The sequence below is a fragment of the Erpetoichthys calabaricus genome, chromosome 9 (assembly GCF_900747795.2).
Source record: "Erpetoichthys calabaricus chromosome 9, fErpCal1.3, whole genome shotgun sequence".
In the NCBI taxonomy this organism is placed as follows: domain Eukaryota; kingdom Metazoa; phylum Chordata; class Cladistia; order Polypteriformes; family Polypteridae; genus Erpetoichthys; species Erpetoichthys calabaricus.
This window is the reverse complement of record NC_041402.2, coordinates 85840732-85867760: the sequence shown is the minus strand read 5'-3', so window position 1 is coordinate 85867760 and position 27029 is coordinate 85840732. Positions and strand designations below refer to the sequence as shown.

General features: G+C 38.6%; 1 protein-coding gene across 1 annotated transcript; it reads left to right on the top strand.

Moving 5' to 3' along the window:
• Window positions 1-17186: 17186 nt before the first annotated feature.
• On the top strand, window positions 17187-26222 carry si:ch73-103b9.2 (uncharacterized protein LOC100150067 homolog). Its single transcript, XM_028808919.2, has 3 exons — window positions 17187-17770; window positions 22166-22321; window positions 23623-26222. Exons 1-3 carry the CDS (start codon window positions 17720-17722, stop codon window positions 24643-24645), a joined length of 1230 nt encoding a protein of 409 aa, XP_028664752.1. The 5' UTR covers window positions 17187-17719; the 3' UTR covers window positions 24646-26222.
• The last annotated feature ends 807 nt before the right edge of the window (window positions 26223-27029 follow it).

The following is a 27029-nucleotide window of genomic DNA, read 5'->3' as shown; positions in this document are numbered from 1 at the left end:
ATTTACTAATCAGCAAACTAGCTGGTCTGAGAGTGATGCAGCTGCAGCCTTTCAGCACTGGTCATTTGCCTTGGTGTCTACTCCTCTTGTACAGAACATGTAAGGGGAAAAAAACACTACAGAATCAAGTTAGAAATGGTGTAACATTTAGGTGCATTTGGGGACTTAACTGATTTAAAAATGATTGCATTTTACAGTTTTTATTTACTTCATCAGTTAGTTATATTTTGTTTGTTACATACTTTTGTAACAGTAAGGTATATTGAAAAACACCAGCTATAATTTAAAGCAATTACATGCTTTAGTAGACTACATTTAATACATGCTTTTTAACAGTACTTTAAAATATCACATAGTTAGAAACATAGCCTAGATAGGCTTCTGGTGGCTCAAAAGCTTTCATAGATTGCAGATTCCAATTCAACTGTGGTAAAAATGGCATCAACTAATGTCCTGTTGTTAGTTGTTGGCTATGGAGTGTCTGTGACTAATTGTAGTTCATAACATTTTAAAGAAGTGTCTGATGGACAGTTAAAATCTCTGTTGAAATTTCAAGTTGGCTGCTTTACACCAGGACGAAGAGAAGGTGAAGGGCTTTACCAATAAATTATTGTGTCAGGGAGATATTGAATCATTATAATGAGTAGATAATGAAGCCATGAGTTTATTTTAGTGTAACATAATGTCACACATACACGTCATAGGAGCAGTTCATTGACTCAGGTCACATTGGAAAGAAAAAGAAGGGTGAGGATGCAACCCAGTCGTTAACTACCTATACATCTTTTCCCCTAGTGTTGAGGAGAAAAATGTGGGTGAACCTTGATGCCACTTACACTCTTTTTACAGGGGTCCCAACCCCTTCTGGTTCAGACCTTATTTAAGAAAAGCATAAATTGGAAGTCAGTGTTTAGTTTGAGCCCTCTTCCCAATGAGGACAAACCTACATAACAAGACACTGTGTGGAACAAGTGCTTTAGTAATGGACTATATACAGGTAGTCCCCAGGTTACAGACACCCGACCTACGACTTACGAACAAGGACGCAGCTGCGACACATGCGCCTCAGTAACTGCCGCTCCGTCATCTTCGGCCTGGGGATGCTACAAGCGGTGGCTGGAGGGGCGCAATTTCGCTGCTCGCGTAGTGTAGTGTCCCTTGGCGGCAAGCAGTGACCCGTGGTCCATAGTCACCGGGGCCACAGCTATCGCTCGTGTGCAGGACGATAGTTCGCTGCCTGCCCACTACGCCGCCGCAGCTGCTGCTCCTGACTGGATGCAGGCTGGATGGAGCGGAGGGGGGCGTTTCACTGCCCTCCCAGCACACACGGCTGGCAATGCTGCAAGTGGTGACCCGGTTGTGGCTGAATGGGGCGGCGGGGGTAGCATTGTAGTGTGCCTTGGATGGCTGCCTGTTGAATTGGGGTTGGGCGATTCACTACTCGCCTTTGGCTGCACCGTGTTCGTTCTACAGCATACTGTAGTGGAGGTGACTGTGAGGTGGGCTGGTGATGAACCGCCCCTCGCCACCCCCATTCATTTTCAATAGCAAGCCTGCTTGTACTGTTACACACATAGCAGGAAGTTGTCTCTTGTCAGTACATCAGACGTGTTGATGACTGGTGCCTTCCTGCTGTGATAACGTGTACAGTAATGTGCAAAAGAGCTCATCTTAACCTTTTGTCTTCAAGAATGTCTCCAAAACACAAATATGATGCAAGTGCTGGTGATACAGTAAAGAAGAGAAAAACCATCACCATTGAAAATAAAGTAGAAATAATAAAAAGGTCAGAGAGAGGTGAAACTCCATCATTGATTGACAGAGCACTTGGTTACAGTCGGTCAAAAATAGCATTTATTAAAATAATGTACCTGTTCCGACTTACATACAAATTCAACTTAAGTACAAACCTACAGTCCCTATCTCGTACGTTACCCGGGGACTGCCTGTATACTTAATTTTTTTGTTACACCTTTTTTCATTATTTCTTGCAAGGTTCTCATTATTAAACAGGGTTACCGTTCTGCCACTCTTCTTACAGTAAATACCAAGTATTGTCATACATTTGTGCATAGGGGCACCTTCATGGCTCTGATAAGGAAAGCAGTACCACTACGGGGAGAGAGGGGGTGTTGCCACTAACCACATTGTCCATGTCTCTGCAGGTCCAAAGGACAACAGTCAGAAAAAGCCTGATCACACCTCACAATCATCCCGAGACCTGCCCCTACCAGGCCAAGGGATACTGTATAAAAAGAGCCGCCAAACAGAAGTTGGAGTCTCTTGTTTTGGACTAACTTAGAGACAAGCCAGGGAATGAGAGTGCTACAGAGACACACTTTATTGAAACAGCATTAGCACTGTTAATGACAGCGGCCAAATATTTTTTGTTTTTATTTTTACATTTGGTCTCTAAGCGAGAAGTACCAGCTTGGTCCCCCAACCTTTGAACCTGCATATGTCTCTCTTTCAGCATTATGACAATGACAAAATAAAAGTAAACATTTAAAGCTATGTCAAAAAATAAAATTATTTTTACTCTTTTTTTGAGGTAAACATTTAAAGCTATGGCAAAAAAATGAAAGTATTTTTATTATTTTTTTAAGTGTAACTGTGATTTTCTGAAGGCCGACTAAGAATAAAAAAAGACCAGCTAATTAAATAATGAGATCAATTAGAGTTCACAAATCGTGGAACTGGCTGTAACAGTTTTGTTCACCTTTAGCTGCTCAGGCTGTAGAATACCCATAAAGTGCTGAGGACTGGCTGTCCATGCTGTATTAATGTGAGTGTTCAACCTGTTATATCACCAACCTTTCAACTATTGCTGTGTTCGCATACTACAGGAATAATCAGAGTTACTACTTCTCATTGTATTCATGTAATCTTCCAACTTGCATTCTGTTAGTGATGTGCGGTCACAGTGAAAGATAAGCTCAGTTTTTCATAAAGATAAAACACAAACCAAATGCACACATTTAGCTCATTTATCCAAACAAAATTTGACCACAAAAATGCTACTTCTGACTGACCTGGTTATTATTTTTTTGTTTAATGTTACTGAATGATGTGAAAAGTCAATGTTACATTGCAACTCAGCTAATTTGTATTTTATGAGTTCTCCTGCCAGGTGCTTCCACTTCAAAGGATATTCACCATGAAATGTCCTGCTGAGGAGCTCAGATTTCCCATCTGGCCATAGCATTTGAATGCAGCTCATGACCAGCTGGAAATGGACCAGGCAGGAGTATCATAATAAGTGATCATATCAGTGGTCAGAGCTAGATGCCTTCAGAACAGTGCATACAGGCTTGTGGCTTCTACTTCAACTACTTATTTGCAAGTGCATGGAAAGAACTTTCATACAGAAGAATTGGACTCATTTTTGTTTAATGTGTGGATTAGTTGCCCCTTAGCTGAGCTGAAATGTGTACTTCTGTTAGTTGCATAAATGGCAACATCCATTTTATTTATAGATGGCACCAGAACTGCATTGTAATTGAATCTTATATAGGCAAGGCATATATGGAAAAGCCAATAAATCATTTCAATAGTTTGTAAACACAGATGAAAGGGATAGTAGGAGCCACACTGCACCATTCCACAGAGTCCATCACACAGTCTGTAGTCAGTCATGATTAAATGAGGTACTGTCTGTCTTTTCTGACAGCACCTTCTAGTTTACACAGCCTCCTCCTAGTATTGCCTTATTAGTAGCCTCAAGTAGCTCAGGCTGCATTCAGTTCATTCAGAGAACTGTCAAGAAACTACATACAGCTATGTGGTTACACAGACCCCTTGGTGTTCTTCCTTGAAGCAACACTCTATCTCACAGGTTGCCCAGTGGGCGTAACACTTTAGGAAACCGACCTGGAGTACTGTAGATGCCAAACAGAAATTAAAATGTTAGCTGGATCTAATGGAGCCAAGCCCTGTTCTGGAGTTTCCACAGAAAGGTGTAAAAGAGCCCAACTCTACATAGAGCTGCCACTAGATGCCCAGCATGGTATAACTGCTTGAGACAAAAGGTGTTGCTTTGAAACTTGCGTTTAATGCTGGTGTGGGGGAAGCTCTGTAATACAGAAACCCGCAGCCATTATACATGTCCAAAACTCTCAGTTCCAGAAAATCTAATAATAATAATGATAATAATACATTTTATTTATATGGCACCTTTCCCATGCTCAAGGCACTTCGCACTTCACAGAGTCTCATAAAAAAACAGCAGGTATATGTAACATTGGATATAGATATTTCCTAAATAGAACATTAAAACAGATAGATACAGGATATACAAGGGCATTAAACAGAATAAAAGACAATAAACCAGAGTAAAATGCCAAATGCAATACTAAAAGAAAGCCTGGCAAATAACATCATTTGTGATATAACATACACACACAAATTATACTAAGCATCTGGACAGAGCATGGTCCCAAATAATATGGATATTCTGTATTGCTGTCTTCTAGGTCTACAGAAGCAGTAACAGGAATAGACCCCAGTTTACTGTCCCAACCCTACTGAGACACTAAGGTAGCCAGTTAGGTGGTAAGTATGTAATCAGATCTCCCTACCAACTCATCCCTCTAGCAATGCATGCACAAGGCTCACATATTCTACCTCTTCAAAGGTTAACACATCTTTATAACCTCCAAAAATTAAAAATCCTTTTTTTAATCATGTCAATGCCTCTTTAGCATCAAAGTATCCATGGCAACATCTCCTCCATTATGATTTGGGCAAGTTCTAGAATCAGTCCACCAAGACAAGAATATTCCAGTTCAAGTCTTCGTTTAAGGAGATGGGTCCCTTTAAATCTTCCCACATAAATAAGAAAGGTATTGTGTTTCTGCAAATTCTGCAACTACTGTGGGGTTGGCACAGATAATGAACTATTTCACTTTAAGACAAATGTATCTCATTTTTTTATCATGTCATGTTGAAAACCCAGCCTTGCTGGTATGAGAAGTGAGATGAAAGATTTGAATTGTTGGAAATACAAAACTAAAATGGGGAACATCTGGCCAGTATTTCCCAAACTTCCAGTGAAAGTGAACTAATGTTGAAATGTCTATGAAATATAAAAACAGACCAAATTAACTCTACTTCCCCTGAAGTTGACCATTGTAATGTTTAACAGCAGGGATGCTGAATTCTAAAACAAATAATCTGTCAATATTCTGTATGAAAACTAAATACATCAATACTGACACAGCAATGGATAAAGCTGTCCAGAGAAAACCCACTAGCTGAAACAAGCTTCATAAAGCTGTTGGTGCAGGTGATACGATGATGTGTAATGCTTTTCTAAATGCCTGCCTGCTGTGTAACTGTCTAAATGTCTGTAGAATGCATTTAGAGACTGTACATTTATCTACCCACATGTCTACCCACACACTAGAAACTGGAGCAAAAGCTGATCCTTGACAGGATGCCAGTCCATCACAGGGCCAATTAGGAGTCTCTGATTAACCTAACATGCATGTTATTGTGATGTGGGCATACACAAAAAGTTTACACATCAAGATGGTTTGAAATTGGACCCAGATCTTTAGAGTGGTAAGGCGGCACTGCTAACTGAATAGATCTTTATCTTTATACAGATTTATCTGCCAGTGATGATTGCTTCACAAAACGTAATTTAATTTGGACTTTTCTTAGGAAAGCAGCTTTTTTACACACACTATGATTTATAAAGGTGTCTGTTTTTTGGATTTTTTAAGGTACCGCAAGCCACAATTCATATGCAGTGCTCTACATAAGGTTATTTAGAAAAAGTAATAGACTTCTGCAAATCCACAAATAAATATTATTCCATTAATAGGGAACAATTATATTTTCTCTTTTGGGGAATCTTGCATTCTGATTAATAGTAAGAAACATGTAAACATTAAAAGCAGAAACATATTTGTTAAATAAAAAGAAGTAAAAAATCCCAACCTGGCAGAAAGTTGAATGGAGTTTGCATGTTCTCCCCATACTCTTGTGTGTTTTTTTTTTAGACTAGACAGACATACAAGGCCGCAAAATCACACCCCACCCTACCCAGAAAGGGGTGAGAGGGTTGATTTCACCCTGCAGTATTTTTAGTCGACCAATGAGAAACATGTGTACCAAGTTTCATGAAAATCGCTCCAGCCGTTCGGAAATGATGCTGGAACCTACATACATACACACACACGCACTCATACATTGACTTTCATATATACTAGGGGGCTCACCCACCCTCGGGTTTGGTTTACCGGATTAACAATTTAAAGAGTTTGTTATTTTCATGGGAATTGTTACATATGCATTATTTTCACTTTTACTTTAAAACTTTTGTAAAAACAATACTTGTCTTTTATTTCCTGCCCGGGGCATGGTTAAATCTCTTTCTCACAGGACATATAACGCTGCTTGTGTTGTGAAGGGGGGGTGGGGCTGAATGCATGCTAAGGAGCTGCAGTTGGATCAGCTGTTTTGAAAAAAAAAGTTTTGAACTTTTGCTGCTGCTGCTGGCGAGCTGCGTGCTCTGCTTGTTGCGCTGTGCATCGATCATTTAAAAGCCTGTACAGCAGCTGTCCTTTTGCCAGTTCGCGTCTCCGCCGCTTGCGCTGTGAAGGGGGGAGGGGAGGGCTGCTGCTGGCGAGCTGCGTGTTCTGCTTGTCGTTGTTTTAAGAGCTGGGAGCACCTGAAGTGTGTCTGCCAAAAGCATTCCAACAACTGCTAGGTTAGAGGTCCGTGAACTTGTTTTAAATTGCTTGTGACATGCAAAAATCACCGTCTCACGGGTTTTGCTTCCTATGGTTGTAATGTCTAGTCTTGCATGTCTTCAAAGTGTCTCTCCAAGATGATCAAGTCTCGTTAACTTCGCTCCAACCACCCACCTCTCCCCCACCCGGAGACGCACTACGCTCCTGCCACTTCGTGTCTGTCCTGCTCGCGTTGTGAAGGGGGGGAGCTGAACGCACGCTAAGGAGATGAGATGCGGACAGAGCAGCTGCTGGCTTTGTTCTCCTGTTGCCGAGGTACATGATCTGCGTATTGCGCTGCACATCGATCATTTAAAAACCTGTACAGCAGCTGTCCTTCTGTCTCACTGCCTTGTCTTGCATGATGTTAAAGTGTCTCGTGGGACGTCAAATTGTCTTTCGAGAACATCACGTCTCGTCTCCCTGGTCTCCCTGCCAAGATTTTTTTTTATAATAGAGAGACATGTATTGGATTAATAGGCAATCTTATGTTTGAGTCATTTTTGTGAGTGTGTCCTCCAATGGCCTAGTATCCCACCCTCCCTATATCAGGCCTAACTAATCCTAGTCCTACACATAAAGCAGGTCATACGTTAGACTAAAAGTTGATATAAAGCAGGTCATTGATACGGGTCTATCAGACCATTTTCTTCTACTTTTTAATATAGAAATAATGATAGAAAACACTCATGAGAAGCATATTGTTAAAAAACGCTTCTTTGACTCATCAGCAGCTTTAAAACTTACAAACATTCTAAGCAATCAGTCCGTTTATAGTGCCAACTATAATAGCGAGGATAATGTAAATAATAAGGTGGAAAGATTTAATACTAAAGTGAGAGCTGCTGTTGACATAGTTGCACCTGAAAAGACAGTTAAAAAATCTTCTAGCATTGTTATACCATGGAAGACCCAAAGAGTGTCTGATTTAAAGAGAACATGCCGTAGAGCTGAGCATAAATGGAGGAAGACTAAACTAACTATCCACTCTGAAATATTAAAAGTTAAAATAACAGAATACAATAACACAGTCCGTCTTGAGAGGCGCTGCTATTTCTCTAAGATTAAAAATAACAATGCTAGTAATCCCAGAGTCTTATTCTCGAGGATTGATCGTCTGCTAAACCCAGGTAACGCAAAGGAATGCCTCCAAAATACTTCCAGTAAAACCTGTGAGGCTACTGCTGTATTTTTCAATCAAAAAATTAATGATATTAGAAATAACATAGTATATCTCCCCAACACTAAGGATCCTCCTAAACGCCAGTACTCCGTTATAAACAAATTAAACTCTTTCACTAGGATAGATTTACCTGATTTACATAAAATAATTTCTCAACTGAAACCCTCCATCTACGTCCTTGACCCAATACCAACAAATTTTTTAAAAGAAGTATCAGGCGTGCTAATCTATACTAATAAAAGGCAAAACCCTCACTGACTGACTGACTGACTGTCTGACTGACTGACTCACTCACTCACTCACTCATCACTAATTCTCCAACTTCTCATGTAGGTAGAAGGCTGAAATTTGGCAGGCTCATTCCTTACAGCTTACTTACAAAAGTTAGGCAGGTTTCATTTCGAAATTCTACGCGTAATGGTCATAACTGGAACCTGTTTTTTGTCCATATACTCTAATGAAGGAGGCGGAGTCACGTATCGCGTCATCACGCCTCCTATGTAATCACGTGAACTGAAAACAAGGAAGAGATTTACAGCATGAGTCAAACGCGGGAACGAAGGTAAATGACGTTAATTGTTGATTGTCTTTTAATACTGTGTAAGCATACATATTAACACATGTGCAAATAAACGTGTGCATTTACGGGGTGATTTCTCAGGCTTAAAAGCTCGCCTTTTATTAAAAAGGTAAATGCTAACTGTTTTCATTCTGAAGGGCACAAACCACGTTAGATTTCAGCCGTTAAACGCACAAAAATGTCGGTACACCAGATAAATAAGCACAACATATTATCAGTTGTATTGTATGCTTACAATACATATAGAAATGTGTTAATCATTAACTAATAGTATGGGATGGTGTTTTTCGACTCGCGCCTTGATTTAAACGATTGCATGTCTTGGTGGGTTTGCGTAGCTTATTGTCAATATCTTTACACCTCTTTTTAAGACTTATTGACTGAAAAGGGCTTTCACGAAAAAAGTTAGGGCTTTGCTGCAGGATACACCCTCCACAAGTTAAGGAAGTAAAAATAAAAGGTATATATTTCTGTTTTATTTAAACCTTTTAAGTTCGTATGCATAGCCCCATTTGGCTGTTTTAGTTTTTTTTTCTCTCTCTTCAGTAATATTTAATCTCCTTAAAGAAAAACAACATATGCATTTTACTTTTTTTGTACAGTATCTCTTTAGTAATATTTTAGTGTAAAAGGATAACCAGTATTTAAACCTTTTATGTTACTTTATAAAGTTATTTTACACAATGTTGAAAAATTAATAAGAAAGCTACATATTTTGGCAGCTGCTGTTTAATTTTCAATGAAATGAAAAAAGCTCTCCAAGAGAAAACCTCAATGAAGAAAAAACAGTTTGCACTATCTAAAAAGGAGAATCCCTTATTTATAAAGGTTTGCTGCAGATGACTTAACTGAAAATAAATGAATAGTTCCTATGTGTATAATACATATTTACAGTATCTATTTGACTTATGCCTTTATTCCAGCAACTTGCAACATCTGAGGTACAATTTGTTACATTACTTTTGTTTTTTGCAGCACAGGCAGGTGAAGTGACTTCCTCAGGGTCACACAGTGGTGTCAGTACCAGGATTTGAACTGACAAGCTCCGGGTTTGCTGAAATATTACTGAAGAAAGAAAAAAAACGAAAACGGGCAAATGGGGCTATGCATACATTATCCAACCCGCTATATCCTAAATACAGGAGCCAATCCCTGCCAAAACAGGGCACAAGGCAGGAAACAAACCCCGGGCAAGGTGCCAGCCCACCGCAGGGTGCACACACCCACACACACCATGGACAATTTAGAATTGCAAATGCACCTAACCTGCATGTCTTTGGACTGTGGGAGGAAACCGGAGTACCCGGAGGAAACCCAGACAGACACGGGAAGAACATTCAAACTCCACGCAGGGAAGCGAACCCGGGTCTCCTAACTGGCACCTTTCACTGCGCCACCATACCGCCTGCATACAAACTTAAAAGGTTTAAATAAAACAGAAATATATACCTTTATTTTTACTTCCTTAACTTAAGGAGGGTGTATCCTGTAGCAAAGCCCTAACTTTTTTCATGAAAGCCCCTTTCAGTCAATAAGCCTTAAAAACAGGTGTAAAGCTAAACTTGCAGCACCGCTATTCAATTACACTTGCCTAACGCCTCTCCTAAGGGGAAACTGTGGGATCTGGGCATCCGTCAAAGCACCAATCACAGGCCCGCGGGAAAGCGGGAAGCTGTGATTTGTCGTCTCCCTCTCATGTAACAATCACAGCACGTGTTACAACGCACTATGTATGTATGTGTATATATGTGTATGTGTGTGTGTATGTATGTGTGTATATGTATGTGTATATATATGTTGATATGTGTGTGTGTGTGTATATATATATATATATATATATATGTATATATATATATATATATATATATATATACTAGCAAAATACCCACGCTTCGCAGTGGAGAAGTAGTGTGTTAAAGAGGTTATGAAAAAGTAAAGGAAACATTTTAAAAATAACGTAACATGATTGTCAATGTAATTGTGTTGTCATTGTTATGAGTGTTGCTGTCATATATATATATATATATATATATATATACATACATATACACATATATTATATATATATATATTTATATATTATATATATATATATATATATACACATATATTATATATATATATATATATATATACATATATTATATATATATGTTATGAGTGTTGCTGTCTTTTATATATATAATATGCACACACACACACATAAACATATATATACATATATATATACATATCTACATATACACATATGTACATATACATACGTATATACATATCCACATAAACATATATATACATATAGAAATTTACATATCTACATATATATATATAGACATAGGTATATACATACATACATTCACATAAATTGCGCGTCCCGTTTTGAATCAATACTGGATGGGATTTATCCCGTATTTTTTTTATCATTTTTTTTTTAAAGCAGCGTCTCATGCAAATCATCCCACACGCATTTTATCAAGATGCCTCCTTTCCTACTTTTGATTGGGTAATACTTGATGTCATCGTTAGTTTGATTGGTGTTTTTAACTGTCCAGTGAGGAGGGCGTGTCTTTTAAGTACAGTCTGCAAAGTGTTGGCACTGAGATGTGGCGTCAGCGCCATACTTGAAGCCCCTAAAGTTGCGGTCAGCAAGTCGGCTAACATCCGCCATGTGCCGTCTTTCAGTTGCGAGAAGCAGATCATAGAATGGTTGAAACTGTTGCCCCTAACGTTGCGCCACGGCGTGTGGTTCGTTTATACCTCGTGTCTTCTCATTAAACTTTTATCTCGCGAATGTTATTGCAATCCGCAGCGGGAGCGTTTCTATAAACTTAATTTAAACTTACGTTTTACACCGTGCTTTGTTTCCCTTATGAACATGCTTGTATGCTTAACTCGCTCCGTTCTCAATTGTTTAATTAATTTTTTGCTCTTCGCTGTTTGCGGCTGTTCCTCCATTTCCCCCTACTTCGTTCTTTTATCTCGCGAATATGTTATTGCAATCCTTAACGGGAGCGTTTCAATAAACTGATTGAAAATAGTTTTGCATTTACCTTTTTAGTAAAAGGCGAGCTTTTAAGCCTGAGAAATCACCCCGTAAATGCACACGTTTAATTGCACATGTGTTAATATGTATGGTTACACAGTATTAAAAGACAGTGAACAACGTCAGTTACCTTTGTTCCCGCGTTTGATAAAAGGTGAGCTTTTAAGCCTGAGAAATCACCCCGTAAATGCACACGTTTAATTGCACATGTGTTAATATGTATGCTTACACAGTATTAAAAGACAGTCAAAAATTAATGTCATTTACCTTCGTTCCCGCGTGTGACTCGTGCTGTAAATCTCTTCCTTGTTTTTAGTTCACGTGATTACGTAGGAGGCGTGATGACGCGATACGTGACTCCGCCTCCTCCATTACAGTGTATGGACAAAAAATATGTTCCAGTTATGACCATTACGCTTTGAATTTCGAAATGAAACCTGCCTAACTTTTGTAAGTAAGCTGTAAGGAATGAGCCTGCCAAATTTCAGCCTTCCACCTACACGGGAAGTTGGAGAATTAGTGATGAGTCAGTCAGTCAGTCAGTGAGTGAGTGAGTCAGTCAGTGAGGGCTTTGCCTTTTATTATTATAGATATATATATATATATATATATATATATATATATATATATATGGGCGGCACGGTGGCACAGTGGGTAGCGCTGCTGCCTCGCAGTTGGGAGATCTGGGGACCCGGGTTCGCTTCCCGGGTCCGCCCTGCGTGGAGTTTGCATGTTCTCCCCGTGTCTGCGTGGGTTTCCTCCGGGCGCTCCGGTTTCCTCCCACAGTCCAAAGACATGCAGATTAGGTGGATTGGCGATTCTAAATTGGCCCTAGTGTGTGCTTGGTGTGTGGGTGTGTTTGTGTGTTTCCTGCGGTGGGTTGGCACCCTGCCCAGGATTGGTTCCCTGCCTTGTGCCCTGTGTTGGCTGGGATTGGCTCCAGCAGACCCCCGTGACCCTGTGTTCGGATTCAGCGGGTTGGAAAATGGATGGATGGATGGATATATATATATATATATCGTTACCTGGTAGGTAACCACCCATACAATCAGATTGTGACACAGACTTCGAATGCCGTGAATGTAATTACCCCGATCTACATGCTGTCAAATAAACGAACGACACGCCGTGGCGCAATGTTAGGGGCATCGCCGCTGACGTCCGAGGTTCGATTCCCGAGAGGGAGTGCAGTGGAGTGTGTACACCTGATGAGCCCAGAATGAGGGCGAAACACGTGTCGTGTACTCTTTGCATTTATTTGACAGTAAACTATTTCAACCATTCTATAATCTGCTCTTCACAAACTGAGGGCACCGTGGCGGACGTTAGCAGATCGCTGACCAACCACAAGCGTTACCTGGTAGGTAACCACCCATACAATCAGATTGTGACACAGACTTCGAATGCCGTGAATGTAATTAACCCGATCTACATGCTGTCAAATAAACGAACCACACGCCGTGGTGCAACGTTAGGGGCATCGCCTCTGACGCTGACGTCCGAGGTTCGATTCCCGAGAGGGAGTGCAGTGGAGTGTGTACACCTGATGAGCCCAGAATGAGGGCGAAACACGTGTCGTATACTCTTTGCATTTATTTGACAGTAAACTATTTCAACCATTCTATGATCTGCTCTTCACAAACTGAGGGCACCGTGGCGGACGTTAGCAGATCGCTGACCAACCACAAGCGTTACTTGGTAGGTAACCACCCATACAATCAGATTGTGACACAGACTTCGAATGCCGTGAATGTAATTACCCCGATCTACATGCTGTCAAATAAACGAACGACACGCCGTGGCGCAACGTTAGGGGCATCGCCGCTGCCGTCCGAGGTTCGATTCCCGAGAGGGAGTGCAGTGGAGTGTGTACACCTGATGAGCCCAGAATGAGGGGTAAACACGTGTCGTGTACTCTTTGCATTTATTTGACAGTAAACTATTTCAACCATTCTATGATCTGCTCTTCACAAACTGAGGGCACCGTGGCGGACGTTAGCAGATCGCTGACCAACCACAAGCGTTACCTGGTAGGTAACCACCCATACAATCAGATTGTGACACAGACTTCGAATGCCGTGAATATATATATATATATATATATATATATATATATATATATATATATATATATATATATCTATATATATATATATATATATATATATCTATATATGTGTGTGTGTGTGGATGTGTATATGTAGATATGTATATGTATATATATGTTTACATAACCTCTTTAACACACTACTTCTCCGCTGCGAAGCGCGGGTATTTTGCTAGTTGATAATATTCTTGACATAGTAAATTTGTCATTAGATACAGGGATCTTCCCAGACTGTCTTAAGACTGCTGTAGTTAAACCCCTACTTAAGAAAAATAATCTTGACCCCTCTGCTCTTGAAAAGTTTAGACCCATTTCTAACCTCAATAAACATGCTATTCTTGATAAATTTCAGTCAGGTTTTAGAACAAATCACAGCACAGAAACTGCACTCGTTAAAGTAGTAAATGACTTGAGGGTAAATGCAGACAGAGGCCATTTATCTGTTCTCATCCTCTTAGATCTGAGTGCCGCATTTGACACCATTGATCATAATATTCTTAGAAATCGCCTTACTTAATGGGTGGGCCTCTCTGGCAGTGTCTTAAATTGGTTTGAATCCTACCTGGCAGGGAGAAAATTCTTTGTTAGTTGTGGTAATTACAACTCAAAGACACATGATATCCTATATGGTGTTCCACAAGGCTTTATCCTGGGTCCGCTGCTCTTCTCAATCTACATGCTTCCATTAGGTCAGATTATCTCAGGGCACAACGTGAGCTACCACAGCTATGCTGATGACACACAGCTGTATTTATCAATAGCACCTGATGACCCCGATTCTCTTGATTCACTAACACAATGTCTTACTTGTATTTCTGAATGAATGAATAGTAACTTTCTCAAGCTAAATAAAGAGAAAACTGAAATCTTAGTGAATGGCAATAATGGATACAATGAGGCTATTAGAAATAAACTGGATACATTAGGATTAAAAGTCAAGATGGAGGTAAAAAGCTTAGGGGAAACTGTTGACTGTAATCTGAATTTTAAATCGCATATTAATCAGATCACTAGGACAGCATTTTTTCAAAAACATAGCAAAAGTTAGACCTCTTATATCACTGAAAGATGCTGAGAAATTAGTTCACGCATTTGTTTTCAGTCGACTAGATTACTGTAATGCAATCCTCTCAGGAATACCCAAAAAAAACATAAATCGTTTGCAACTAGTGCAGAATACAGCTGCTAGAATCCTAACCAGGAAAAGAAAATCTGAGCACATTTCTCCAGTTTTGATGTCACTACACTGGTTACCTGTGTTATTCAGGATTGACTTTAAAATTCTGCTTATGGTTTATAAAGCCTTAAATAATCTCGCCCCATCTTATATATCGGAATGTCTGACATCTTATATTCCAAATCGTAACCTCAGATCCTCAAATGAGTTTCTCCTTAGAATTCCAAGAGCAAAACTTAAAAGAAGTGGTGAGGCGGCCTTCTGTTGTTATGCACCTAAAATCTGGAATAGCCTGCCAATAGGAATTTGCCAGGCTAATACAGTGGAGCACTTCAAAAAACTGCTGAAAACACATTATTGTAACATGGCCTTCTCATAACTTCACTGTAATTTAATCCTGATACTCTGTATATCCAATTCATTATAATAGCTATTCATGGTGGCTCTAAAATCTGTACTAACCTCTACTCTCTCTTCTGTTTCTTTTTCCGGTGTCCTTTTGGTGATGGCTTGCGCCACCACCATCTACTCAAAGCACCGTGATGTTCCAACAGTGATGGATTAAAAGTTAGAAGTCTGCATGACCATCATCATCAAGTCCTTCCGTGAGAACCCTAAATACAAAGAGGACTATTTTATTTATGTTAGGTAGAATGCCCAGAGGGGACTGGGTGGTCTCGTGGCCTGGATCCCCTGCAGATTTTCTCCAGCCGTCTGGAGTTTTTTTTTTGTTTTTTCTGTCCTCCCTGGCCATCGGACCTTACTCTTTTTCTATGTTAACTAATGTTGTCTTATTTTAATTTCTTATTTTGCCTTTTATTTTTCTTTTCTTCATTATGTAAAGCACTTTGAGCTACTTTTTGTATGGAAATGTGCTATATAAATAAATGTTGTTGTTGTAGTTAACATAATGGATGGAAAGGATATTCATTATGGTCTGTAGTTACTATAGCATTTAACTATGTATCTTTTTATATGTTGGTATTTTGTCATCTGCCTTGTATCTGAAAAGGCACAAAGTAATATATCATTATTATTATTATCATTATGGTACTCATCTATTCATCCATTTATATCAAGTTTAATCCAATTCAGGGATTCATGGAAGAAAAAACATACACTGCATTTGAATAAGTTCTTAAATTATGTTATTTTAAGATGAGCTCACCTCTCTATGTAACAACAGTGAAAGTGGTGCAGAAGGGGAGCATCTGTGCAGTCCTGCCAATGGAAAAAAAACACATTAAAATCAATTGTATTGTGAAAATTAATAAATAAATTAATTAATAAATATATATATATATATATATATATATATATATATATATATATATATATATATATATATATATATATATAAAATACATTTTGGATGGAGTGCCATTCTCTGATGTAAACCTAGAAAATGCAGATTTGAGATGAAATGGATGAAAGACCACAGCAGTTACAAAACATTAGAGTGATATGATACCGTCAATCTGTCAATCATTCAGTGCTTGAAAAACGTGTGAATGAATTTTAAGAATACGTGTACCTTCTGCTGTTCACTGAGGCTGCATGTCTCCTCCTCAGTCGTGATTTTGAGTCCTGATCTGATTGTGTACTGCTTTTAGTTTAAATGTTCTGCCTGAATCTGTTTATATGCATGTTAAGTCAAATGACAACTCTAAACTGGGCGGAGTGGTGGCTCTGAGGCTGAGGATCTACGCTGGTATCCCGAAGGTTGTCGGTTTGAATCCCCGTCACTGCCAAAAGAGAGATCCTACTCTGCTGGGCCCTTGAGCAAGGCCCTTAACCTGTAATTGCTCCAGGGGTGCTGTACAATGGCTGACCCTGCGCTCTGACCCCAAGGGGTATGCGAAAAAAAACTAACAAATACTGTTGTAAGTCGCTCTGGATAAGAGCGTCTGCTAAATGATGTAAATGTAAAATGTCCTGTTTGACCTTTGTGGTGGATCTCCACCTTGTAAAGAATTTCTTTCTATCTTGTGCTGAATGCTGTTGGGCAGGCTCATGACTGATAATGGAAGGACAGATGGATAATGCATTTCTTTGTTGGTTATTTGGAATTCTTATTGAGATCAGATGTGGACAGTGCACTTCGGGCTGCAATAGGGCTAAATCAGTGATTTGGTCAAACTCCGTGGCAAACGGCCTTCCTGTGTGGATGTTCTGAACTTTCCAAAGGCGGATGAAGTGACTGTCTGGGAGGCGATCCGGGTGAAAAAATAATTACAAAAGCCCCTAAGGGTTAACAGTACTGCATTCCTTTCACTCAGCTCTACTACAGTGGTCTTAGTGGCCGAGTTTTAAGTACTGCTGACAAGTGATTATGTAATCCGTGTGTGGGAAGCGCGGGTCTAAATGCAACCAGCAAGCTCTTTAAACGACCATTACAAAAAATGATTTTCTGCTCTGCATTATGTGCTGCCAACGCAAAATTTACAATAAACTGAAACTCAAGTGAAGCGAGTGAACCCCATTATGCTACTGGACTTTCTAAACAAAAATTTCAAAACAAGAGACAAGAAGGTGTATAATTTAAAAGCTCGGTCCTACACTCCATAAGCCTTCAAACACAATTTCATTCTGTTGACAAATAACGTGCAAAGGATAAATGTGACTTTTCTTTTGTGTAACGCACCAACTTTGAGAGTCAGCGTTGCAGCCTCCTACCTGACAGCTTACTACACGAGCAGAAGGCGCGCGCGCGAACAGCTCAGCGTTTCCTGTCGCGTCACACTCTGCTCTTAGAGACGGTCTCCATGGCAACCATCCAAACAGAAGGCGGCTATACCAAGCAGGTCTAATCCAAGCGCGGTCTGTCGCGCTGCCTAAACAGAGAAAATTAATAATTAAGCTACACCGATTTAGAACAGCGATCGAATGTAAATGTATTTCAGGTCAGGGGTGTACACGGATGACTCTTCAGGATCCTCGACGGTAAGCTACGCTTTAGTGCTTTATCACCATACCGCTTAGTTAATCAGTATTTCTTGGACTGCAGCGTGGAATTCAGATTGTATATTCTTGTTTAGTAATACATTTATTAAAAAAATAAAACACAGCTGTCTTCATTTTTAAATTACAGTGAATTTCAAAACCTAAATCTTGTAGATCTCAATAACAGCCACGCGTCTGTGGTAGAATGAACAGCGGCACTTCCCCGTGTGTTTGGCAGGTTATTTATATAAAGTTATCGGCTATTGTGAAGTGCATGCTGGGAGTTGAAGTCGATAAAAGAGTGTGCCGCACCACTTGTCTCATATTTTCCGGATGGCTGCATCAAAGAATATGAGGACAGCGGGTTGTCCCACGAGTAGTAAAAAACACATGGCTCTCTGTCTTTATAAATTTTTGTTTGGGATATCTTTATTAGGATAATTAATTAAAAAAAATCTTCATGAAAATAAGAAACATAATTATTACAAACATAGACGCGCCTTCTAGTAAGTACAATATTAATGCATTTTTTGTTTGTCTGCCTGTTCTCTGCCCAAATTAAAGGTTTAAAAATCAGAGTTGGTTGGGTTAAAGTAAAATTTTACTTCACAAACGCGTTAATGTGGCTGCAATATGCGTTAATTTTGATAAATATGTTCGTGATTTTCCTTACTGAAACCGTATGATAAGGAAGAAAAAAGTACAGCGATTTCAATAAAAATGTTATTAAGTTGTTAACTTTGTTCATTTTATTGCATTCCAATGAGGGTCTAAGGAATAATTTAATAGTCTCTCCTTAGAAAGCTGCTGTAATATAGTCTGTCAGTATCAGTTGAATTAATAAAACAGAAAGAAACATACCATTGTCAGTCCCACTTAAAGTCTATTAAAGGTAGCTGTGGCTGAGGCATTCTATTGATTTTTCCACATACCCCGAGTTCCTTTAACATTACAAAGATATATAAATTTTAGGTTGATTGGTAACCCTAAATTGACATATTATGAGTGAGTACATGATTGTGCCCTTTGATTAAATGATTTCCATTCCAGTGTTGTCTTACGCCTTAGGTGCTGTAAGAATAAGTTCTGACTCCCTGAGACAATATAATTAAACAAGTAGGCGTGAAAAATGTATAGATGAATATACATGTATATGCATTAATACTTGTAAACTTGGATCATTGTTTGGAAGATAGTGCTAGACATTTTCTTAATTTCCAAACTTTGCTGCCACTTTTGATATATTTATTTTTAAGTAACGTTCATTTCCTGAATTGGTTACTATTGGTGTGTAGTAGTCATCATGCTCAAGTTAATTTTGTTTGGGTACTTCAATTCCATTCCACATGCTTGAACTGTCACATGTAAACTGTACCACTTTCAATGGTCGGTTGGTTCCTATTATGTACTTAATGCCACCAGAAAAGGGCCAAAATCCCTGCAAACCATAATGTAAGAAGTGAGGTAAAAAAATTAATGAGTATTTTTTGATTAATTATATTTCAGATCTCCCTTAACTCCCATGAATTGACTTTTTTGAAAAAAAAAGTGTATCTTAAATATCATCTTTACCTATGATTTATGTATTTGGAAATATATGGAAGTTCCTAACAATATCGTGTTAGTTTGCAAAAGAAAGGTATTGTTTTGCAATTTTGCCTGCTGCTTCTGGTAACATCATGCTCGTATCATCATGTGAGTTTCGGTCCTAGAGACCACATTAAAAGGAAAGATGTAAATTCACTTGTGATTGTGCCAATGAAACCACATAGGCCTACCGAGGTGGTGAGAAATGAACAGTAGTATATACTGTGCTGACCCGATAAATGCAACTGAGGATCAAACCTCTTAATGTACAGTTAGAGGCGTCCACTCAATGCACCCTCTTTCCAAGCTTGATATAGACACTGGATGCAGATTTTCATATTTTTATGTATTCAGGCTAAATTATACCCGGATGCAATGTAAACAGAAAAGGAATTATAGTGTTAAGTGTAAAATAAAGCCAATATTTTCAATTTTCAATGAAAGCCCTTATTCACACATATCCCATTGGGTGCCTGTTTAATTTAAGCAGGTATAACAAAGTGTTCAAAATCAATAAGAAAGGTGCGGTAAAGCACTCTAGCACTAAGGACAGCTTTATGCTCTGCTAAGTGATTTAGGACATGATGAAAATTGTTTTTAATTTAAGGAAATAATTGTACAACACAGGTACACATTTTTTTCTTGTCCACTCTGTACAATGCTGGAAAATATGCTGACACATGATGCTGCCAGCCAGTTGCCAGTTTCTTTTGTTATTGTATTGTGTTAATAAATAAAGTGAAAATTGAGATGCGTCGAGAATCCGTTTGTAATGGCATTGAATCATGATGTGCCTAATGATTCTCATCCCTACTATGTTAAGTAAGAAATACTGGAGTTGTTTTATGGATATATATATATGATGAGTGTGTTTTGAGTCATAAAACATGTTTCTTTGTGTGTGTTGTTGCTGCTTTATTTGTTAATGATACTGTCACAGAATTAATGTCCAAATTAGTGACAAGAGGCTGATAGGTTACTTGAGCAACTGTACAACTTGTTTACAAAAACACTGTCTGCTTGGTCATGAATCTAATAAGAAGATATAGTTTAGGATACTAAATGAATGACTGCTTGAGATAGGTATAAAAATGGGACTAGATCATCTTTTGATCTATGGCTGCAGGTTCAGAACTATCCTTACATAAGGTAGTAAGAAGCAGTTTAATTGTATTTAGTTTCCAAATACTCCTAAGTCCCGAAAAGGTGGTTAACTGAGGTATTCATGTTTTTTAATCTCTTTTACTTCTCATTGGATATGGCCTCTCCATGCCCAGTATAAAATAACACTAACAAATTTAAGAAATGAGTAAAGAAGGTAATGTACAACAGCAACATTTATTTATACAGCACATTTTCAAACAACAATGTAGCTCAAAGTTCTTTAGAAAATAACAAAGAAAAATTTAGAAGAAAGAAAAATAATTAATATTAGGAAATAATATTAGAATAAGTTGAGATAAAATGAGATAAGGCCAGATGGCAGTGGTGCCAAGGCCAAAAGAACTTCCAGACCCCACTACCTAACATAAATGTTTCTGAATCAGGCCTCTTTGTTTTCATGATTCACATAATAAAGTTGGTCTAGTGGAATGCTGAGACACCCGCCTTCATCTGTTCTCAGAGGGCTGCATGGCGCCTTGATTAGGTGCTGGAGGTGCAGATTGCTACCACAAAAGATAGCAGAGAATAGTGGGGATTAGAACAGATGTGGATCCCTAAAGAATATGATAACTCTATACCCATATATTCTATAAGGAATACAACTGTAATGTAACTATGAAAAAAACAAATTAAAATAATTCGTTTTAGCACGTTTTTAAAAATGCTTCACAGTATTAGCCTGGCAAATTTCTGTAGGTAAAGTATTCCAAATTTTAGGTGCATAACGCAAAAGGCCTCCTCACTGCTTCTTTTAAATTTGGCTCTTGGAATTATAAACAGACCTCCATTTGAAGATCTAAGGTTATGACTTGGAGTGCAGGGGAACAGGCATTTCACAATATAGGAAGGGGCAAGATTATTTAAGGCTTTATAAACCGTTAGTCATATTTTAAAGTCAATTCTGAATGACATGGGTAACAGATTTAACAATGCTAAAACAGGTGACATGTGCTCAGATTTTCTTTTTCTACTTAAGATTCTGGCCACTGCCTTCTGCACTAATTGCAAACAATTGATTTTTTTCTCAGGTAATCCTGTTAGGAGTGTGTTACAGTAATCTAGTCATCTAATAACAAAAGTATGAACTAATTTTTCAGCGTCTTGTAAAGTTATAAGGGGTGTAACTTTTGCTATATTCCTTAAATGCAGTTCTCATAATCTGGTTAATATGCAATTTAAAGTGAAGGACAGAGTCAGTGATTACCCCTAAATTCTTTACCTCCGCCTTGATTTTAAAACTGTGGGATCAAGTTTATTTCTAATGCCCTCGCTATATGCATGTTTGCCAATCACTAGCATTTTCCTTATTTAATTTGGAAAGTGTCTGCTCATCCAATCAGAAATACTGTTAAGCCATTGGATCAGAGAGCCAAGAGCATCAGAGTCATCAGGCACTATGGATAAATAAAGCTGTGTGTCATCTGCATAGCTGTGGTAGCTCACCTTGTGCTTTGAGATAATCTGACCTAATGGAAGAGTGAAAAGAGCAGAGGCCCCAGAACAGATGTAGTAGTTTACCAGGGTTTAGTGATATTATTCTGTGTAATTAACTAAAAAATCAGAACTTCTCAGATTTGCATTAAAACGTGTTTTAGTGTTCTGTCATTTCCATCTATTTATGTGTGCATTCATTTAATGTCACAGAATACAATGGATGAAAGGCTTGATGAGAACTCAGATGATGATGATGAGAGTGGAATATGCCATGCAGACGAAAAATATGTTGAAGTACTTTTAAATATCAGTCAGGAAGCAAGAAGCCCATCTCACAATGTGTTTCACTTAGGTTGGGAAGATGCGGTAAGGTGTTACCAAATATATTTTAATGGTCTGTTGCATGTTTAGAAATATATGATGCCACTGCTTTTTGAATTATTGTTTTTTAGTGTGTATGTAAATATACAGCTCTGTTATAAAATAAAATGTTTGTTTATTGGAGGTATCAAATAGTATGAAGATTTTTAGACTGTAGGACTATTCTCAATATTAATGAAAATAAATATAATCTTTGCTGAAAACACATGAAAAGAAGCTTCATGTTTCAGTTTAATTAAAGTGGAAATATTATTAAAGTCACTTTTTTTTGCTGGAGCCTGTCCCAGCTACCACATGGCACAAGGCAGGAACAAACCCCGGACAGGACACCAATCTATTACCGTGCTTCTAGTTAGTGCAAAAAGATGCATGTAACATTTGTTAGAAATATTTTTAGGTGTTGTCACAAACTCCACACAGAGCCATAGCAAGATTTGGGGCAGCCACCCGTATAACTGGTATCCTGGCTGCAAATCGCAAATAAATGATAGCACTGACGTTCACAAACAGGAGTCCAAAACAGAACTGAGGGAACAGGGGAAAGGTGGAGGCTTTTAAAGGGGAAGACAGGAAGAGACATCAAAGGGGTCAGGATCGTAAGGGTCTTCAGCCATAGGTTTGAGCCCGGATGTGACATCAAAGGAGCCGGAGCCAACAAGGTCTTCCTTAATAGGCTCGGACCCGGAAGTGATGTCAACAGGGTTATTTGGAATCTCCCGTGAATGGTCTGCAGGAAAGTGAGAAAAAGAATCAGTGCACTCTGCCACATCCCAGTCTGATTTGGAACTGCCCTTACTCAAGCCCTTTGGCTGCCTCCCATGTGCACGTGTGTGACAGTGTATTCACATTGTAGGTTATGGGAGTTCCAATATTTAGTTAACAGACCATACTTTAGTGATTATTTGGTTGTATCTGCCAAAATCTGGACTGCATGAATTTCTGCAATGCTGTTCATGAGCCATTCAAAAGTCAGAGTGAATGCCACATGAGCAGGACATACTGAATAAAATATAGTAACAGTGCTTGTAATATCAGCCCTCATAAGAATTGGACAAGGCATAAAGGACCATCAGAACTGGCATGCCCAGTTGCATCCAAAACTAAATTTCTCCATACTGTATTTATTTTAATCTGTTGAACATAACGTGCTTGAACTTCATCTGTGGATTGTACTTAGGGTCTTTATTTATAGTGGGTTGTTAATGATACCATAGTCCATGATTTTACTTTAGTTTTCTTGATTACATTGTATTTGTCTTTGCAATTAGCTGTCATTTTTCTTACAGATTGAAGGATGGGGAAGGCCAACTAGGTCTGCTAGCGTTGCCACTCAGAAAAAAAATATAAAAACAAAGCCAACTGATTCTGAATATCACTGTGTGCTTTGTTTAAAACCAATGCAATTTCCAGAATGTCCTGATCTGCAGAAAGTAGACTGCACTCAAGGTGAAAAGAAACGAGTGGAGAGTCCGCCAGCTAGGTGCAATTCAGCTTCTAAGAAAGAAACATACAGTATCAAAACAAATACAATGCAAGCTTCTCAGCCACCCAGTAAACAAGATAAAAACCAGCCTGTAGTCTGCAAGGAAAAATCCGAAGAAGCTGACTGTTGTGTTTTAAAGGAATCCCAGTATATTCGGAATGAAAGACCTGCGCAGTGTTTATCTACTAGAGACAATGTTCCCCATGAAGGTTTAGCAGCCAACAGTTTAGCTGTCTTACCACCTATAAAACAAGCTATCTCAACTGATGTAAAAAGTCCTACTACTCCTGTAAGAGAAAATGAGATAATCTTTATAGATTCTGGAAATAAGATGGGAAATGTGGACTCTGATAAAACACTCAAAGAATCTTCAGAGGTTAAAGCTGCAGAAGGCAATGATGAAGTTACAACATTATCACCCCTGAACCTCAATAAATCTCAAAGTACAGAATTTTCATCCCATTCTTTCATTACAAATCATCACATGCAGTCCAACACTGCAGAGCTGTGGCACTGGCAGTCTCCGCTACTTGATGCAAAAGATGCAGTGACTGCTTACAGGATTCCGACCTCCAAGAAGACAGACAGCTCACATAATCCTACCAAGGTGTTACATCAGCGAGGTGTGCATGTTTCTGGAAATAACATGAAACAGGAGGGGGCGAGGAAGTTGACTTTTCAAAAAAATAGTCAAAACCAGCAGTTATTCACAGGAAATAAAAGTAAGAATGCCAGTAGAGGATCAGATTTACCAACACAACCTACGCTTCCCATGCTTGCTGGTACCAGGGTTCCAATACCCACATCACCTTACAGACTTTTTTAAACTTCTACAGGGGTCACTTGCTTTTCTGTGCCAGATACACTTAAAATTTAGAAAATGGTAGATAGACTGTTCCTTGTTAAAAACGCGACAGAAATTGATAACAAGTAGCTAAATGCTTGTTACACATTAATTGGTCTTCTGTTTGTAAACGTCCTTTTCCTTTAGCTGGCCCTGGTGGTGAACGAAGGCCTATGTGCAACAATATATTAATTCTTTTCTTCAGATAGTCTATTAGTAAATCCTACAATTAACTTTACTAAAGTGTCCTAAAATCTATTGATGGGTTCTGCAGCAGTAAAAAAAAGGTAGAACTAAACCCAGGCAAATAAAATGTAAACTTGTAAATGGCTTTAATACGTCCATTTGTATATCTGCTACCCATCCTCCAACTGTTAGCCTATCCAATTGTTTGTGCATTCTATTCTATGTTGGGCTAACCTGCTTTAAACTAATATTAGGTTGGCTTAAAATTAATGAGTTTAATTTGCCCTTTTATCACTCATATGTTCATTAATGATAACTCCTTATATTCCAGATGAATTAAAAAAAACTCAGTCTTGAAAGAGAACATGATAGGAATTCAAGTGAAAGAAATGCAACAAGATAAACACTAATTATTCAGCGCACATGTAGAATGTAATTCGTAAGGACTTTTAACAATTTCAATTTTATTGATCAGATACTTGCTGTATCAGCAAAGGGAATCCAATGCATTGCATTTAGCTTACTGAATTCATTTATTCGGTTAATTTTCATGTGTGTTTGATCAGTTAAATGCGTAAACTGAATCTGTTATTTGTTTTATAAATTGTTTTATAATCATGCTTATCAAGGAGGGACACATGTAAAACAAGTAATCGACTATTTTATATATGTGGGGTATTAACAAATATACTTTCATGTATTAGACATAAAATTCTTATTGTGAATGTTTTTCATGAGTGACAAGATGGTATAGTCCTCTCAGTACACCAGGAGAATTGGTTTACATCCTGGCTGGGCCTCTGTCTGGTCTCCACGAGTCTGCATTGGTGTTTCTCTGGATTCTCCAGTTTTCTTTCAAAGAAATGCATGTTTGATTGTTGAGTCTATACTGGCCTGGTTTGAGTACGTCCTGCAGTGAACTTTTAAGATCCTGACTTGCATCCAATTCCTCTTTAAGCTCCAATAATTGGAGTAAATGGGTTTCAAACAGGATAGATGGATATTTTAAATCTTTGAATAATTCATTGTAGCTATGTTCATCAGTATTTTCCTAACTTCATGTTTGTCATGTATACACTGTGCAAGAGATTCTTACTTGCATATCTCCTACAGACTAGCAACAGTGTTTAGAATGTAAAAGTAAAAAAGAGGACAGGTCATTCAGACCAGCTGCCCAGAGATGTGTGGGTCAAATTAATCTGATATCTCCAAACTGTCTTGATGTAGATGCACATGCAGGTGACACACTTAGACCCATTCTAGGTTACTTTCTGGTTTGGGCACAAAGTTCTGTCTCCGCAGGGCCCTCTATATGGATAGAGTGATTTTGGGAAATGGAGGGCTATAACGTCTTTATAAAGCTAACTAGCTGTGTAAGCCCATGCTGTAAAAAGGCTGGAGTCCTAGAAACTATTGAAATCATCAGAAAAAAAATTGAAAAGTAGAGATGTCAGGTAATTGAAAGGAACGACTCTGGGCATCTCTCTCCTAGGAGGTTTCGTTTTTCCGACGTGTATTAGCGGTGGGAGGAAAAGTAAAAGGGATACTGTTTTGCTGATGTACTCACCTCGCTTCTGTATTAGCGGATAAGCAAGTGACTTTCTTCAGAGGTTTCGTTTTGCCAACATTCTGGCCTTGCTTGCGTACCCTCGGAGTGGGAGCCCTTAGCCCGTCTCCACCTATCACGTCCAGGACTGACAGACACACACACTTCCACACGTAGATATTTATACACAAGATTGCTCTCTATATAATAATTGAAAAAATTCACAATACAAATCTCATCCAGCAATTTCATTCATTTCTATTGCTGTACATATTGTTTACCGTATATACTCGCGTGTAAGTCGGGTCTTGAAACCTGAAAATCAATCATAAAATCAGACCCCGACTTGTATGCCTATTCAAAAATACGACACTTAGATTTTTTTTTTACATCTTGCTTCCTCCAATCTCGCACCAGTTTCTCAAACACATCGAATTTTGTTGCAGCAGCGCAGTTTCCAATTTCTTTCGCCCCTCAACGACTTTTAATTTAAAACCAGCTTCATATTTTCTTCTGATCGAACACTCCATCATAGATAGGGGATGCTGTTACAATAAAGGTGTATGAGGGTGTGAGACACACAAAACAGTGCAAACATCGATTTGGAATAGTTCGAATATTACCATGTGGTCAT

Coding starts and splice junctions, on each gene's coding strand:
- si:ch73-103b9.2 (XM_028808919.2), top strand. CDS start 17,720: ATGTATTTCAGGTCAGGGGTGTACACGGATGACTCTTCAGGATCCTCG. Junction 17,771..22,165: donor ACTCTTCAGGATCCTCGACG/GTAAGCTACGCT, acceptor TTAATGTCACAG/AATACAATGGATGAAAGGCT. Junction 22,322..23,622: donor ACTTAGGTTGGGAAGATGCG/GTAAGGTGTTAC, acceptor TTTTTCTTACAG/ATTGAAGGATGGGGAAGGCC.